The sequence below is a fragment of the Cardiocondyla obscurior genome, linkage group LG01 (genome assembly GCF_019399895.1).
Source record: "Cardiocondyla obscurior isolate alpha-2009 linkage group LG01, Cobs3.1, whole genome shotgun sequence".
Taxonomy (NCBI): Eukaryota; Metazoa; Arthropoda; class Insecta; order Hymenoptera; family Formicidae; genus Cardiocondyla; species Cardiocondyla obscurior.
This window is the reverse complement of record NC_091864.1, coordinates 4790250-4808934: the sequence shown is the minus strand read 5'-3', so window position 1 is coordinate 4808934 and position 18685 is coordinate 4790250. Positions and strand designations below refer to the sequence as shown.

Sequence of the window (18685 nt, the reverse complement as noted above, 5' to 3'; positions counted from 1 at the left end):
TTTACCTCCATGCTTCGCGTCGAAAAGACGCAACGTTTGCTAAAGGAGGACGTTCCGAAGCCCACAGAGATGTCTCAGCACAACGCGTTCTTCTTGTAGCGTGGCAAAGATGGTCAGACTTTGAAATCTGCAATGCGCGAGGAAATCGGAAGGATCATCTCGTTATCCCGTTGAGGCATCCTGGTTGTGATAGCTACCATGCAGGGTATCCACACGATCATTAGGTAAGTGATAACATACTTTAAATGCTTCTCCGTGATATTTTTAATTTTTGTGTGCACCACTTTGCGCAATCATACTGAAAATTGCCTGCCTCGCATATTCCGGAAAGCGTCTACTTGGGCAATGTGCGAATGGACAGAATCGACGATAATTTTTACGTAAGATTTACCTGTATTAAATTCTTCTATTTAACAAAAAATACCTTACAGGTTTCTGCTTAAACTTATAGCGATTAACTTATCGGGCTGTCGTAATAAATACGAGAAACGTATCCAAGAGGAAAATGGATAGAAAAAGAGAGACAGGGAGTTGGCGTTAAGTAAAAAATGTAACGTGTACACTGAGAGGCAGATATCGCATTTGCCGCGGCGAATAGCGGTTAGCGCAATACACTATCGTGATGTGCGTTGATCCTCACACGGAACCTATAGTTAATACATCGCGAAGCGCCGGCCGCTGAAAATCATCGAGAACTGAGGGAGAGAACGGTCCCACTTTCTCCCCCCGTCTTTTCAATCATTACCCTCTGGGCTGGGCCTAAAGGCATGGTACTGTTTTCGTGATGTTTAAGTTGAATATATTAAAAAACTAAAAATGAAAAATGTAACAAAATGATCAAGAAGGCGGGAGAAGAAATAGTGGAACTGTTATCTCCCTCAGTTCTCGGTGGTTTTCAGCTGCCGGCGCTTCGCGGTGTATTAACTTAGGTTTCGTGTTGAGGATCAACGTAGATTACGGTAGTATCATACGCTAATCGCCGTCGCCGCGGGAAATACCATATCAGCCTCTCACGTACGGAAGGGATAGCACGGTGAAACAAACACAAACGTCACGGTTCAATCGTTCGTAATTAAATGGCTATACGCTTACTCGTAATAAATTATTCTAAGTAACATTGTAATTTTCTACGAGCTAACAATTAATCTTACAATTGATAAAATATTAAAATTGTTGGACTAAATTACTGGGAAAACTCGCAGATAAATGTAGAACTATATCTATGAGACGTGAGCCATAGAATATTAGGAATTACTCGATTTTTTTTTCTTTGTATAATTATTTGATACTTACAAATAAATCACGAACTTTTGAAATGCTATTTTACGTTATGGTATTACCAACGAATTAAAGTTTTAGGGAGAAAATATATCATCTTGACAGCTTTTACAGTTTAGCTTAATCATTATATTAGTGAATTACTTTATTGAAAGTTTAACCTGCAATTTAATTGCTATTTCATAATACTACAAAATAATACTCAACATATAATATGCGTAACAAACAGTAGATTTCATATCTTGATTATAAAAAAAAAGAGAACTCAAAATCGAATATCCGTGCTACTCCATTCGTGTTCTTTTTTCATTATTGATTTTAAATCATCCTGCATAGTGTGCACCATTATTATTTATCTTTCCGTAAACGAGTTAAAACATTTTCCAACAATAAAAAAAGGAATTAAAAAAGCGAACTTTTAACAAAGCTGCCAACATTCTTCATTACATACATGTATGTATTATTTGTAAAAAGTTTTGAACTAGAAGTTACATTAAAGCGGATGAGATAATTTAATTAAATCTCCTTTATAAAAATCTAAAAATCAAATAATATTGTTAGCATAGAAATCAGTAATGTTTTGTACATAAAAAAAAAACTTTTCTAACTGAACTTTGTGATCAAGTAAAGTTTCGTTTGCTTTCTAATTACATTTACACGCAGACAAGTGTTTCTTCTTATAAAAATTTAAAAACGATACAGAATATACCTGTGTGTATTCGACATGTCTAGAATCATTTGCATACTCTGTATTATCGCGAAACTTCAGTTCTTGCTTTCGAGCAGCATCGTCCTGATAAATTATTTTCGATTACGACAACGTCGCACAGCAGGATACTGTAGAAGAGGAACAAGCTACTTCTATATCCTGCTAGTATGAGATCGACGACTCCATTGCATTGATTAACCTTAGAAGCGACAATATAAATACTCGAAAACACTAGAAATAAAAAAAAAAAATTAATAATTATTGAATTTTATAAGTAAGACAAAATAGTTTGGTGGTTGAGACTCGATGTTGTCCTGTTTCTCAGGACAGGACAGCAAACGTGTCGCGCATTTTGGCCGTAAGTCTCTCTAGTGCTGAGTCATTATGAATAAAATAGATTGTTTAAACGAAGCCACAAACATGCGGAACTTTTGTAACTTCTAAGATTAAAAATGGAGTCGGCCAGAGTCGTACACACATGCTTCGCCGACACTTGAGATCTACCACACGGTGCATTTTTTTTCGGGATTCATCCTGGATCCGACCGGGCAATTAAAGTCACGCGAAAACTCTTCCATGTTCGAGAGTGGTCCACGAACGCGAAATTCTCCCGGGCTGTGAAAACCCGTCGTGATTCGCAACTTCATTGCTTCCGGTCGATACTTGCTGCACCAAGAATTAGCCGCGCTTATCCAGAACATTTGTTCCGGGCTGTACGACAAGCCTGGCAATTTCTTTTCCGGCTTGTTTCGCTTGACCCACTCTTTATACGCGTAATAGGCCTCCTTTATGCCTCCATTGTCCGCAATGTTCTCACCCTGGGTATTTATTCCGTTTAACTGTAAAAGCACAAAATATATTGTGAGAAATTTTAATCTGGAAAATATATTTGTGTAATAAATTAATATCGTAAAATTACTCGTTAGAAGATGTCGTTAATTTAGTTTTCATACGTATAAGTAATTATAGAAACGTTTGCGATATTCCGCGGTGTAGTTGATATTATTATCGTATTATATTACAAGATGACATTACATTTAATCCAACGTCTTTCACGGTATAATTTCCATACTGATGAATTATACATTCAGCCCTCTTGAGATAACGCTTCTTTGTCTCTGATTCCCACCAGTCCACGAGATTACCTTCCTTATTAAATTGTCTACCTTGATCGTCAAAGCCGTGAGTAATCTCATGGCCAATGACAAAGCCAATGGCGCCGTAGTTCATGTAACGTGGTCGGTCATTACTGAAAAATGTGCCTTGCAGAATACCCGCGGGAAATTCTATGAAAAAATATTAAGTGATTAGTAATGCGTAGCGGTAAATAAAAAAGAAAAGGGAATCAAATTAATATGTTTAATGAATTTTACAATCGAGTCATAAAATAGTCATTCAACGAATAAAAATAATGATCTAGTAATAATTACTTTTTGATACATTTATTGTTTGTATTTAAATACTTACGAATGCTATTTTCAATTGATGAGTAAAATGCATTAACAATAGCTGGTCTTCCATGGCTTATCCACTCGGTCTTATTCACTGGTTTTCTTAATCTACCAAATGAGAAATTTGTTCCAAACATAGATAAGTTGAAAATGCTTCCTATATAATCGTCAGCACTTAATTCAAGTCCCTCATAAAATTTCTCGAGTTTCCTATCATCCAGCAATTCATTCGGATAGGCAATATGTGAAGTCATGTCAGCTGCTTTTTCTAAAGCGTTCGCTCTGGTTTTTTCATCCATCCAGTCCACCTAAAAACATATGTAATTAGAAAAATCACAAACCTTCAAGAAAAAGAAAGATTCTTAGAATTTTTAGATTTAGAAATAGAAAGATTTTTTAAGGAATTGATTTTTTTTACAATTACATTTCAAGGCTTTTGTGTATTTTCTGACCTTTTTCAAAATCTTTAGAAATTCTTGTCTGATATCGTCGACCATTTCAAGTGCGGCGTTTTTCGCATCCTCTTTAAAGTACTTCCTCACATACATCGAGCCGACGCTAATTGCCATGCTACCAGAAACGATGTCCACGCATTCTTTCCATCTAGGCTCTCTTTCCGTCTTGCCGTTTAATTCCACTGTGTATTTTAGCTGTCTCTTCCGGATGTCATCCGTCAAATAGCTGACTGACGCAGCAGCCGCTCGCCAAAGTGCATAGTTCGCCTGCACCCTTTTCGGTGTTATGCTGATTAGTTGTTCGAAATCTTTTAAATAGCTGGGCACATTTACAATAACTATCTCGTCTCGCCTTAGTTGTGCTTGCGGCGCGAGGATAGTGTTAAAGTATTCCCACCACGGTATGCTGGGATAGGCCGCGGATAGCTCATTTACAGTCATAGGATTGTAGAGGAGAGTTACGTTGCGTCGTTTTTCATTGGGCAGAGAAATCTACATACATATTTAATCAGTTGACAAGTTAAAAAATAAATTTATCAAGGTTTTATTTAAAATTGCGTCAATTGATAACCAAGGATAACTTACATTTGCGAGCTTTATTTCAAATTCAAGGGATTCTTTTAATTCCCTGCGAGCGCGGTCCGGATTCGCGCCGAGAATGACAGCGATGTCCACCATGTACTTATAATATGCTTGAACAATCTTTTCGTTGAAGCCTTTTGATAGGTATTCGCGCGAAAGACCGAGTGCTGCTTGATCGAGCTATAAAAATTATTAATCCGTGTTTAGCGTGTAATAGTTGAGGACAGATAGTATATTTGGTTTATTGTTAGAAAAATGGTCATAGATTACTTTTCTTCGTTTTACATATAATTTTGTGCTTCAATCTTCGTGCTGTGCTTCGAAATATTCGAAATTAATTTTACACACTTACGTCGATCAAACGTCTCGAGTTGTTTTTCAAGTCTATGCTGACGCCAAAATCAATGAAATAATCAACCGAATAGCCTAGTTTGCGAAATTTGTAGACAGAGTCTTTCCAAGTGAAGTCGCCTTCGTTCCATCTCTCGCCGTCCAGAACGGGCCAGCCACCGAGTTTCTTTAAATTGTTTATTAATGGTGTCAAGCCTCTCTCCTCGATAGCGGCTGAAATAAATAGTGGACACGTAAAAATAATGTATTACATTAAAAAACTATTTTTATTACAAATTATGTGTTTTACGAGGAAACTATGGCAGGATTAGTAGTTTTTTTTTACGTAGATTACTTACTTTTGTTCATGCAAGCCTTGTAGAAATCTTTGGCGAGTCTAAATGGTTTCGGCTCGTTTGGAGGACTTTCTTGCTCGATACTTGATCGTAGTTGCTCTTCAAGATCGTCAACAATAACGGAGAACGTGTTCACACTAGTTTTGTCGTCAGGAATAATTGTTGATTCGAGAAAACCACCGCAGGCAAATTTGTAAAAGTCATCGCAAGGCTCCACATCGGAATCCATGTTTTTCAGTATTTTGGAGGCTGTGACGTGTCCAGTAGATTAGTACAACTTAATTCAATATTTCAAACAATATCAATTACGTTATTTGGTCTTGTTAAGAAATTTAATTTAAATAAGTAGAAAATTCAAATTTTTCTAAATATCTCACTGACCTGTGTAAATGCATCCAGGTGTTAAGCATACATCGTCGCATTTCGTTCCCTTAGGTATCATATTTTTCGATGTTACCGAACCGCTCAATGCCTCTGCTGTGGACGGTAGCATCTCTACGTTAACAGTATCTGTTCTCGTGTGGATGCAGGTGCGTTTTGCAGGTGCAAAAAAAAATGCATAACAGCGAGAAATTAATGGTTGCGAAGCATCGGAACATACAAGCTGCGACAGAACTTAAGTTGCGTGTACGACAAAGTCCGATATCATTTCTATCTAGCAAGCATATTGTGTTGTATATTTTTGCATATGATTAAATTATGAATTTATTTAGTCACAAGTATAGAATCCTCTTTTTTTTTTTTGTGGAAAATACTAATCCTATTTATAAAAAATTGGTGTAACGCCTAAATTAGCTGATAATAGATTCTATTGTTACCGTTTATTAAATTATTAAATTATATATATTTTTTTTGTTACAGATCAACGTAGCTGTATTCACCGCCGCATTTTATGTTAGTCATGGCAGAACTCTACAGCTCCGCTGAAGCTCATGCAGATTGGTAAGTCGCATGATTTTTTTTTTTATACTTTGTAATTGGGTTTTTTTTTTTAAATAGCGCGTGCGTAGCGCGCGTATGATTTCTTCTAGTATATTTTAAGAAAAAGATAAAGTTCTTTCGTATTGACGAAATTTAATCAACTATTTATATTTATAACAATACGGTAAATAAAATTAATAATAGAAAATGTATATTTCATAACAATATCAATGAAAGTTATAAGTCGGATGCAAGAATTGCATATTAATGAACAGTTTATAATTCTTTTTTAAAAATATCTCTATTACGAAACGTCCGTGAGAGTTTGTGGAAGGTTAAGTTTTCTATTAAGTATATTTGCATAGCTGGTGGAGCGAGATTTATAATTGCAATTCTCTTACTCAATTCGATCGTATTTGCGTAAACGTCACATGCTGATTCATCTATTATTATTTCTCACGGGATTAAGTATATAATCGCTGCGCGTGTTTACGTTTTAGGAAAAGGTAGCGTCAAATTACCGGGCACTATCTGAGTTTTGTATCCCCGTCGATTTTTTAAATACTCCGAAAATATCTCGGATGCGTCAGTAATGACGTTTTCGTGAGCTCAACGCCAGATCGACGCGTAATCAAAATATTAGGTCATGGGGAGGTGTACGCGTTGTAAATTGGTGCGATCGTGCGTTTAACGGCTTGCTAAATTAACGCAATGTAACACATGCAGTGATTAATTTTCAAGACAACGTTTATTTTACACTGTTATCATACTTTACACTGGAAATGTCAAAATGTGTTACTAACGCCCCTTCATTGACGTCATTTCGAACTGCACGTCATCTCAAATTGCACGTTACGGATTTCTTTGATACTTTTTTTTGGGACGCTATGACTTCCTCGCAAATTTAAACGCGTCATAATTGTAATATAATTCTGTATTAAATACACGTTGCTCAGATCAAGCGATAGAGCTTTTTTTAAACGTCGCTGCATTTACGCGAGGTAATTTTCTTTCTCTCGTTTAATAAGCGGGTGGGAGCACTTTGATGAGAGGCGCTATCAGTGAAAATAAAATTTATGACGACCGTATCGTTATTATTCGTCTTACTTTCGCACGGTTAAAATTTTTTACGACGCAAATACGTACCGTTACCGAACGGCTTCGATCGTAAATATATTCACCGTTTGTTGTATTAAAAAGCGCGGATTCTTCTCACGGAATATCAAAGAGGAAAACGATGCACGGATTCGCAAGTATCGATAAAACAACCATGAGGATAGTTCTAACGGTAATTAAAAGCGTATAATTTAAGTACTTCCATTAAAATCCCTATTAACATTTTCTCGGTATCATCATAAGTTTGACCCTTTTTTTTTAATTAGAAACTTCTATTACGCATTCCACACATTTTTCTTCCGATTGAAATTTAATATCGTGGTATCAGAAGTTGTCGTTCCTTGAGAAATTTCTAACGTAAAGTTTTCATACATCAAGGTTGGAAAACACTTATTTAAAGGGTTTAACTCAGGCTTATTTTGTTGCAAATTGCGTACCGCGAAAGTTATTTCAAAAGTTTGCCATGTCGTGAGGAATAATGATTTGCTTGTCACTAGCAATTTTGCTTCTCGCATTAATGCAATTGGATGATGTTAAGTAATGTCTTTGTCGCAATACGAGATGGACATATGTCTTGGGATGTTGGTGTATGACACTTTGCCATTATGCGTGCAGGCTCGGATTGATAGATTTATATTGAAACAGGTAAAGTAAGATTTTTTTTTCAATAACTTTAACGCTATAAAAGCATCATTAAAGTATAAAAAGAAAATATTAATTTTGTTATTTTATTTTATACAATTGATAAGATCGAAACTATATCTTAGAAATTAGAGAGTAAGAGAAGTGGCTTTATTGAAATAAATCCGACCCTGTATATGCAGAAATGTCATATAAGCTTTCACAAATAACGAACATAAATACGAAACTCATACGTTTAGATTGCAGTTTTGTTGGATAAAATTAATGAATGTCACAAGAAAAAAAGAACTACATTATTAAACTTTTTTTTTGCATATTTCTTTACATATAAATGTTAAAATATCAGAGATATTCAGAATCGCGTAAGTTGTATCTTATTCTTTTTAACATTTTTTTAATTCAAGGCAGTCATTTCGAATATTTTATTTTTGTCTCTTCTTCTATCTGGTAAATCATACTATACGTTTTACTGTGCATCGTTTTTATTTAGATAAAAGCAATAAATAAAATGGACAGTTAGTTTTTTTTTTTTTAATGATTTAGCTTGGTGATTAAAAAGATCCAAACAATTCAAAGCGTGAGGTTTTCTCATCTTTAATTTAAAAAGGCGGTAACGCTAGTCTCGCTTGTGTGCTTCTCGAACTACACTGCATTTGCAGTATGCGTGGAATAGCTTGTGTTACGCTGTAGGTCGCTATAAAAGTAAAGTGTTCTTACCGGTCCTGGACGTGGTGTTACATGTCGTGTTGGCCGCCAAAATTCCGAGGGCGACCGCCAAAGCGATGCATAAGAGGAACCCGGAAACCGCTATCACCGTTAACCCGCGTTCCAAACCAGATCGCCTCTTCCACCATGTCGGGTTTCTGCACGAAAATCATAACGCGAATTAAATAGCGTAGTGAAAAATTATATTATCCCCAAAAACGTGAATAAGGCCATTTTTTTTTAATATCAATACCGAGAAAAGAATTCATATATTTCTCGTGCTCTATAAATTTACCTAAATGTAATAAAAGTAAAGAATTATACAAAAATCATCTGAGGATTATTGCACGTGTCTACTGTCGCGTACAAGAGATTGTGACGATTTGCTTTAAATAGTAACCTACACTTTGTAATACAAGCCGTGAAATCCCCTCGCTGTAATCCGCATAATAATTATGCTAATTCTGCATTGTGTTTCCGAGTTTAATCGCGCGTGAAACAATGCTGTCATTTGTGCAGAGTTTATGTATAAATAATGTATTGTTATCAAATACTGCACGTCCCATACTATCATCTTTTATTATGCATATGACAAAAAAGACATATGTGTGAACGTAGAACCTTTATATATCGTTTACATAATATTAATAAGGGTATTACAAAAAGGTCAGTTATTTCTTGCTCTCTGATAATGAAAAAATTCTTTTCCGCAAAGAATTTTATTTTATATAATTAAGATATTGTATTTCTTAATTTTTATTTACGCTCGGAGGTATCAAATCTTTTTTTTTTTTAATTTTAAATAACTCGACTCACTGTTTTGATATCGCGTGTACGCACGTGCGTACGCGCGTGCTGTCGAACGCGCAGTAAAATGCGACTTGTATTTGAAGCACATCGGAATTTATAAATTACTTTTCCTATCCGCTAACAGAATTACCGCCTTCTACAGTGGACAATTCGCGCAGCGAGCGAAAGGCAAACCGCAATCGGTTTTTTATCTTTATCTCACAAGTCGCGCGCCATTTATACGTTTTTATTTTTACGATCATCTCGCGAGATCGTGGCGCATTATGCTTCCTCGCATAATCAGTTAGTGAGTCCTTGTCTATGAACATTGGGAAATGCAAACAGATTGAAATCGAGTGTATACGAAAATGTTTTGAAATTCTTTATTAAGGAGATAAAAAAAACTTCCCTATTAAAAAATATTATTATCACATATGCGTAAGCATTTCTTAATATTTATTTAAATTAAAAAATGCTAATTGGATTTTCCGGTTTTCTTTACGACATCGTAAATGTTACGCAACGTACTAGTTTTTTCTGACGTAACGGCAGTTACGTTAATTAGAATCCGATTTACCTTGACCATCAAAAGTCAATTTGTCATTGAATTTATCTTTCTTTTATCATACAATTGTTTATTTTATTTTGCTGTGCAATACTGATTAATTGACTTTTTTTCGTATTATTGCTAGACAGAGAAAAAGAGAGAAAGAAAAAAATTCAAATTAAAAAATCAACTTATCTAGAAAGAAATGTCATCATTGATGTGAGTAATGAGAAAGTGTAGTTATCGACTTCATTTGCGGAAAAAGTTTAATTGATGTTTAATAGTTACTGATTTTTATCATATGCGTTTTTATTTCGCGAGTAACGTACAACCGCGTATGCGAGTAAATACGTCGGGTAGAAGTACTCAGAATGATGAAGAGCGTGTAATGGAACTCAGCGCATGTAATGCAACAATGAGTATATTGACCTCATCGAGATGCGGCGAAACATGCCGAAGCATCCTCTATTGCGTAATATCGATGTCAATGTCGTGTACCATCCGTATCAGATGCACAACCTTGACATGATCTAATGGTATTGGCAGCGGAAAAGAAAATTGATTATTTATACGCGTAATATTTTATCTTCGGGTACTACAAAGCCATTAAATTAGATATTTTTTTTATTAGAAAACAAATCCAATTAATATATTGCATCTAATGAAATTAGAGGAAAAAGATTCGCGGAAAATTGTCCCTCATCCACGATTCATTATTTTCAATGGCTGTTTTATTTAGATTTCTAACTAACTGCGTATTAAAGTACTAACGACGTAGCGCAAGGTCGCGGAAAAGGGATAGAGGTATGATCATCCTCTGATTTTGCGGTATTTACCCCCGGGGTGTTCGGCGAGAGATTGCGGTCCGTATTTCATATTTGTCGCGCCACTAACCAAGCAATCTAGCTTCATGGTTGGATCGCGATAGATTGATCAACAGAGCGACTATATGCGAAATTACGTACAAATAGATCGTATTTGTATCGCAATTGAGTTGATAGTATTATTCGCGTTAGGAAATATTTTAATGTATATGAGTTTAATGACCTGAGACGCCGACGTGTACGTACGCAATCACAGCTGTGTTAGCTAGAAGAGATAACATTCCATAAATTGCATCAATATTTGAAGATCAGATATATGTCTTTGAAATCGTTCGCTAACGTTTTTTTAAAACTTTTTTTTTAAGATTTACGGATTTATTACGACTAATTCCAACTTGGATAATTCCATAAAAGTAAAAGTGATAATAATAGATACATTGTCGAAGTCATTATGATACGAGATATAATTAGATCTTCAGACACTCCGACACGTGCATTTTTGTAAATAAGATCACCTGATGACATAATTGAACGTGAAAATGAACATACTCTTAGCGATTCTATGATAAACTTTGATGTTGCACGCACATACGGTAGTGGTACGTAATCACGTACAAAGCAAGAATATGGTTAAATTTTTCTAATTATATAAATTTTTCTTCGTATTTCCTCGATTATTTTACATACATAAATTAAAAAAAAAAAAGCAAAATAAAATTTGAAAAAGCCTACCTCTGTCATTATCGTAAACTTTGCAGACAAAAAGCTACTTCATGATTTTATTTCGTGACCGCTTATATAATTTTAACAACGTTAGCGAGTGCAATTTTTGAATTTCCTGGAAAATGAGGGAAATAATCTCGGAACAAAGTTTGAAACGGCTGTTTCTATTCCCGTTGCTCGTGTAATCGGCGTCACGCCTCTCGTTGCATGGAAAATCGATTCGCGTGGTATAGGTGTTATCGGAGCACCCCATTGCCCTCCATCGAGCGCTCTGTTCCCGCGGATACATTCATCGATGCACGTGACGTGACGGCCTGGTGTGCCCCCGACAGAGTACCGCGACCGCGAAACTGTGTCGCCGCAGGATCGACGGGAAGGCAAAACGGTGCGGGCTGCATCGTAATGAAGAGACGCACGAGCGAGAAAGATGCGCGTGACATCGCCTTCACGTGCCATGACCTGGCGCCTCTTAATCGTCTTCTTGACCCTCTTCCCTCTATACGCTGGAATTCATCGTCGCATTGTGTCGCTTAACGCAACGTTAATTCCGGAATAGAAACTCAGTCACAATAAATGCATCCGTGTTTACCTTTTCGATGGTATTAATAATTATTCTCTCCTGAGAAATGGAAACACGTTGCTAAATGCTAAGCAACAATGATTTTGGACGGCTGATACTTTTTTTTTATACTTACCGAATTAGTGGCCATAACTTTTAATGATTTGAAATTACGGGCGGGATTTTTGTTATTTCAGGTAATTACTGGTTGCTCGAATTACCGCTTGTGATTTTCTCATAAACCTTGAATTCTTTGGCTCTTAAAAGCGTGCATTTCAGTATCTCAACAAACACGTTGTATTTCCAACATTATACAATTATCTTTACGGCTCGTTTTAAATCGACTGATCATACGTTCGTAGTTCGTTGATCTTTTTATCCGTGCGTTTCGTTCCTTGGCTCCGTTCACACTCGCGACGTCGCACGATTCCTCGTGGGTAGATCTGATGACGGTATATTTTCCAATTCTCGTAAATTACACGATAGCACATTGTTCCCGGACTCCGTGAGTATTATAATGCACGGAATAATCAATCCCCACCAATGCGTCGGTTGTTAGATATGCGGTTCTTTAAGGCTTCTATTCATTCACCGCCACTATCTCAGATCGCGATGTTCGAGGCGAAAAAATACAAGATAAAATAGATACTTTTAATATAGTATTTGTAATAATAAAAATAAAAATAATTAAATTTCTCCTCGAAGCAAACAGTATTTGATATATTCTGTGTCTATTCTATCAACTGGATACGTACGCGTTGGTTTATTAAAAAATACTTCTATATAAATATATTTTGCAAGAAATTTTATCTTACTGTCCGCATGTTTGACTCAAGGTAGTGATGTGCTAATTATCATTGAAATAAAAAAAAAATATATATTACATTCATATCAACATGTTATTTTCGATGTAACATGTGGAATGCTGGGCTGGCGAGAATTTTAAAATATGTTTACGCGAGTATTGTATGTGGAAATTTGTTAACGGGACAACAGGTGAAGGGTACCTTTGATGGACGACGAGTGTCATGAGCTTTCGCGTGTTTTCGATATTCCCGTTGTACGACAACGAGGTCGACTAGAGGCCAGTTTAAGTGGGCACGGGACGACGATAACGACGACGGCATAACGGCAGATTTTCGCATCTGAGAAGATCGCGCGTTTAAGTCAAGCAGCTCTTATTTCCAATTTACTCTCAATTATCAAATTATGGCGGTTGGTGTGCGGATTAATTTGACTTTTTCGCCTGTTAGTCGACCTTTGCGACTCGCGGCTTCGTGCAAGGAAAATTGGAAGGCCTCGTTTATGTAACCCCGCAAAATTAATTCCGATCCTTGTTGTTGGCGGGCCATCGCAAACGCGATGAATGTCTGGATACGTTTGGAATATGAAATTTGACCGCGCCTAGCATATTTCACGAAACTTGAAAGAATTCTGCTAAAAGTTGCGAGAGAGATTTTTTTTCGGGCACGATATGCTGCTTACGAAACCTCGATACACAGAGACTGTTAAAACGCGACAGTCAATGTATGTTTCGGAAATTAACATCAAAGTGTCTTATTTACGTTCATTAATAATATATAATGCACACACCCATAAATAAATTTTAATGAACACGTGATTTAGAAGCCACATGGAAGTAGGAAAATTTTTATGAAGTTAAAAATGTTGCAAATTAAGTCGTATAAAAGGATACTGATTGTTTTGTGGGTCACATGTTACGTAACAACACTATGTGTATTGGAAATTCTGGGCTACGTGAAAATATTGTTGAATCGTCGATTTTTACGTGAGCTGATTCTCTTACACTTTTTTTCAAGCAAAATTATAAATAAATCGTTACGCAACGCGAACACAATTTCGCTCGCTTTGTTCTTATCTGTTACAAAATGACTTTCTACGCGAGAAAAAAAGTTCACTTTACTCGATCGCGGTACTTTGAAATTCAGACAACTTTACAATGTCCATTATGCGTTAGAAGAGCAACTTAAGATTTTTTATCGAAAGTTTCGTCCTAGTTTTAAAGATAAATATGGCAGCCGAAAAATACATACAGTTATTATTTATGCGATTACGTTGAAAAGAGCATATAAAAAACTCTCAAAGATTTATCTTAATCACATGATGCTTTTTCCGCGTATAACTTTTTAAATATTTTTTTCTCATAGGTAGTAACGTAACGAGTGATAAACATATGCACAAAGATAATGATGCACGAGGATACATTAAAATACTACATTCTTACAATTTTATTATCTCCTTAACATAAGTTTCGACCAACTATTCACAACAGTGAATGTTATTCTCGTTTAAAATTTAATTTCAATACAGTATAATGATAAGAAAGATGTATTTGTACATCGTGCACGCAAAGTATTCATATAATTATATCGCGGACAACATTCATCGTTCAGGTAGACTTTCGGAGAATCGATTTATTCAGAGGTCGGATTATCCGACAAGGAAGTTAAATGGGATCGCGCGAATTTTTCATACATATTGCATCGCGAAGGCACGGTTGTCGTAACATCATAATAACTCGATACAAGCGTTTGTAAACTTGCACCATGAGCCGTAAACGCTTTCAATGTTCGCCGTACGAGAAACTTTCACCTCGTGCAAAGCAATCATACACTCACAAGAGTTCACAAGTTCGATTCAATTCTGCCACTACGCACCTTACTTCATGACACGTCGTTCACTTTCCTCTCAACATTAAATTACTTCCGTGCAAAAAAAAAAGGAAAAGAAAAAGAAAACAAATTGTCATTCGATAGGAACGTTGCAAAGTTATTCGCGTTGATTTTATTTTAAAAGTATTTTATTATAGACACTTCTTGAATCGTTGGAAATATTTCGATTTAGTTCTAATGAAAACAGATATCGAATATATGTGCGATATTTTTTTATTTGCACAATTACGTAACTGTAATTTTAATTTTGTTTAATTGCGTATAAAATAATAGTGCAATCTTTTATTTTGTTTTTTTTCAAATTATCACTCTAATGAGTCTAATGAGTAGATTACGTTACTATGTAGTATGTAATACCGTAACTATAATTCGAATTGTTAACTAAGCTAACTATGTAGATTTTATACGTAAGCGACTGAACGGAATTAAAGATCGCTAAGTCGCGACTTGCTCAAGAGCAAGTCGAACGCTATTGTCATAAAGACAAGGATATGGTAACGTTATCATTAGTATATGATTATTAATACAATTGCATCTGCCGATCACAATGTCGTAGCTAAACGTAAGTTCATTCGTGACGCACGTGCAAATTGTTAGAGTTTGTATTAGAGCTGTAAAACAATTTTTGTGCTCGCAAATAACAGTTGCGATTAGTTACATGATTTAAATTTTACGAGCCAGGCAAATTTCTGTACCCTTACGGAATGAACATTTTTTTTTCACACGAAAAAGAGTGTAAATTGCCCAGAGATAACACATTTTGAGGATTTTTATTGTATATAGTATATTCATTACATTCAAATAAAAAGTCAAGATTGTTGAGAAATAACGTGACGTGTAATGATATAATTATTTATTAACGTAACCGAAGATTGCCAAGGTGGTTACATATTTATATAAAATAGAATATATATATATATATATATATATATATATATATATATATATATATATATTTATTTATTTGATTATTTATTAATTTTTTTTTCTTAAAAAATGGGATTCTTTTTTAACAATTTAAGCGCTTTTTTTATTTCGATGCGACACAATGGCCAGCCGGTTCTCGTTGTAACATCAACGCCTGGTACGTTTTATCACTGGCTGTCCCTGCGTGCATTGAAATCGCGAGATTTCTCGCTGCGTTAAAATGTCACGTTCTTTCATTTGCATAGTTGAACCGCAAACTTATTAGACTCACTCGCATCGATATCGTGATTTGCCACGGTAGTCGATAAATGTTACTACGCTTTAGATCCGAAGCTTGCGGAACCTAATCAATGTTTAATTGTTTACAAAAATTACGATGATAATAGAATTATGTAAAATGTAAAATGTAGTTAATTAGCATATTAATATCTTGAGCTGTAAATCATGATAACAACTCGGGGATAGATTTGTGAATGCGTTGCCGACAGATTCTGTGTTAGGTACATTTACACATCATAAAATTTGTAATCACAAAACAATGTCTTACGTAACCATCATAATATGATTGGGCCAACGCGAAAATAATATGTCTGTAAGTAGGTACTTGTACAGCGATATCTTGGGGGACTATAAATGGACAAACTTAAAAACTCAAGCCAAGTGTTAAACTCACTTTATATTCAATCGAGATTTATGTAATACGTAAATAAAATTTAAGATCGCAATTAGGTCACATTCGATATGAAACTGTTGTAGGTCAATGTCCGCAAACATAAGATATCTACTTTATGTAAAGGTTCTTTTGGGAAATTGCTTCATGTTGAGTTATTTAACACGTTATACAACAGGAGAATATATCAATACTAAAAATGCTTGGTCTATGATAATTTACATTTTTACATGATAATTACAATATATTTTAATTTAAAAATGCTTTCGTCTCTCGCAAAATATTCGTCCATTTTATTGAGCGACTAGTTTTGAGCATTGCATAAGTTGTGCACACGTAGTTTGTGATAAAACTTTGCTAATACACAAGGATAAATGAAAGATCACGAAAGGTTTTCCAGTATGGATAGCGCATCAGCAGTACACGACTATTAGATACATGTCTTTTCTATGTAAATGTAAAAAAGTTCCCTATTTATAGATACAAGTTAAAAAGCTATTCTTGCGGGAAGTTGTTTGCATAAAAAAAGGGATAAAATTTATTTCGAGGAAAATATAAAAGAATTTTTTGTTTTCAAATTTAATTTATAAAAGACCTTAAATTGTTGACTACTTAAAAAGTGGAGATTTATTAAGATTGTGTTATTTTGAGAAATAGAACATTATTTAAAAATTTATAAACACACAATCGGATCAATAACTAATCGGTAATCAAATTAGTAGTAATATAATCACAACTATGTAATAAAAGATTACATGATAGGTTACATGTAATCAAAAATACACAAGTATTGTTACACAACAAATGCTTTTACGTATTTTGCGGAATAGCTAAAAGTTTTTGCGACTTCAACTACTATCACTCATAACTCTGTTAATACTATCTTATCTTTCTTTTCAAGTAAAGAAATAAATTAAACGTCAAATGTCAATTAATTGTGTATTTAGAAAAATTAATTTCTATTAAAGTAATATTATTTACGTCTCATTTTTTAAATTGCATTGGTGTTATTAAAATAATGTTATGTCTATGCCATACCATTATATTATAAAAATTGTACATTAATTTGTATAGTAAAAGTAGTTAAAAATAATAGTTTAAAAGTTACGTTCTCGTAAAAATAATTATTATTGCTAGCTTTGATAATCGGTAACTCACTTGATAACCGTTTGCTTCATGCTGTTGGTCATGGCGACTAGATCAGTATTTTCTACTTGCTGGGGTATATATTTTTTTTTCAACGCTCACTAGCACATAACCACTCACTCTTCTGCTTTACGTCTTTTTCTTTTGTGCTGATTTTTAATTAACAGGTGGATTGTTTCCGCGATCGTTTCCGGAACGTAACTCGGAAACGTCTAACTGTAGCTACGTTTTGTTCGTCCCGCTCGCGATTTTTTTGCTATCTGTTTGATAATTTTTCTCAAAGTAAAAAAGAGAAAAGGAAATTATAGAGGAAGGTCGCTACCTTCCTCCGGGATTCAGATACCAATCAGTTTGGACTGTTAGCGTCGAACTGAAGTAGCGCGCGCGCTTCTGCTCGTATTTAAACGTCCTCTCCCTCCCTGGCGCGTCCACTTTTACCCTCTCTCTGTTTCTCTTTCGCATGCAAGTTCCTGCGTTTCCCTTACGGGAATATCTATTTTCCTAGGAAAATTTACTATAAAAATCTGAAGGAAATGTTCACTGTGTGTTCGTCATTTACAGTAAAAAAATAATGGGTTACAAAAAAGCTAATATAAATTTTTTAAACATGAACTTATTATTTGGATCTGTATTTTTTGAAATATAATACAAAACACGTTTAAAGAAATTTTCACGATATTAAATTTCATATTTTTAAAGAAAAAAAAAAGAAATTTTTGTGAAAAAATTAAAAATAAGTTTAACGATACCGTTACAAACGCGTATCAATAAAAATGCAATTGACAAAACAATGAGAACTCGTGAAGAAAATGTGGAACTTGAATCTAAAGTCCCAAGCTTAAGCTCTGTGTATTACTAATTCAGGCGATTTGAATAACAAGGGGATACTTCCTCATTAGTGCATTTAACGATTTCGATTTGTCGGTTTAGCTCGAGACGTTACGACGAATCTGACGCATGTTACAAACGAGCACTTTGAGAAATCTATTATGGTAAGTGCAGAATTGTAGTCATTTGTAAATGTCATGACGTGATATTGCAAGAACTGGTAACAATGTAATTTATTTCGGACCTTCCAAGATACCCACGTTCCAGTTTTCAATTTTATATTCCTATTTTATTTAAAATTATTTGACAAAGTTTATTGACTATTTAACTTTTCACATTTTGAATCGTAAATGCACTTATTTGCTCTTTTTAATTAACATTAAATGTAAAAAGAAATGCTGGAATTATATTGAGAGACAGTCATCGAAAGTATA

At 34.8% G+C, this 18685-nt stretch overlaps 1 protein-coding gene across 2 annotated transcripts; it reads right to left on the bottom strand.

The window, feature by feature from the left end:
• Positions 1–1392: 1392 nt before the first annotated feature.
• Nep2 (Neprilysin 2) lies at positions 1393–17801 on the bottom strand. Of its 2 annotated transcripts, none has more exons than XM_070669830.1 (10): positions 17436–17801; positions 8558–8703; positions 5543–5671; positions 5165–5410; positions 4828–5039; positions 4479–4655; positions 3891–4385; positions 3455–3746; positions 3023–3273; positions 1393–2826 (listed from the first exon to the last, which is right to left on the bottom strand). In XM_070669830.1, exons 1-10 carry the CDS (start codon positions 17465–17467, stop codon positions 2488–2490), a joined length of 2319 nt encoding a protein of 772 aa, XP_070525931.1. In that variant the 5' UTR covers positions 17468–17801; the 3' UTR covers positions 1393–2487. The 2 variants fall into 2 exon arrangements, with proteins under 2 accessions (XP_070525931.1, XP_070526573.1); XM_070670472.1 differs by having other exon boundaries at positions 5543–5638; positions 17436–17800.
• Between the last annotated feature and the right edge of the window lie 884 nt (positions 17802–18685).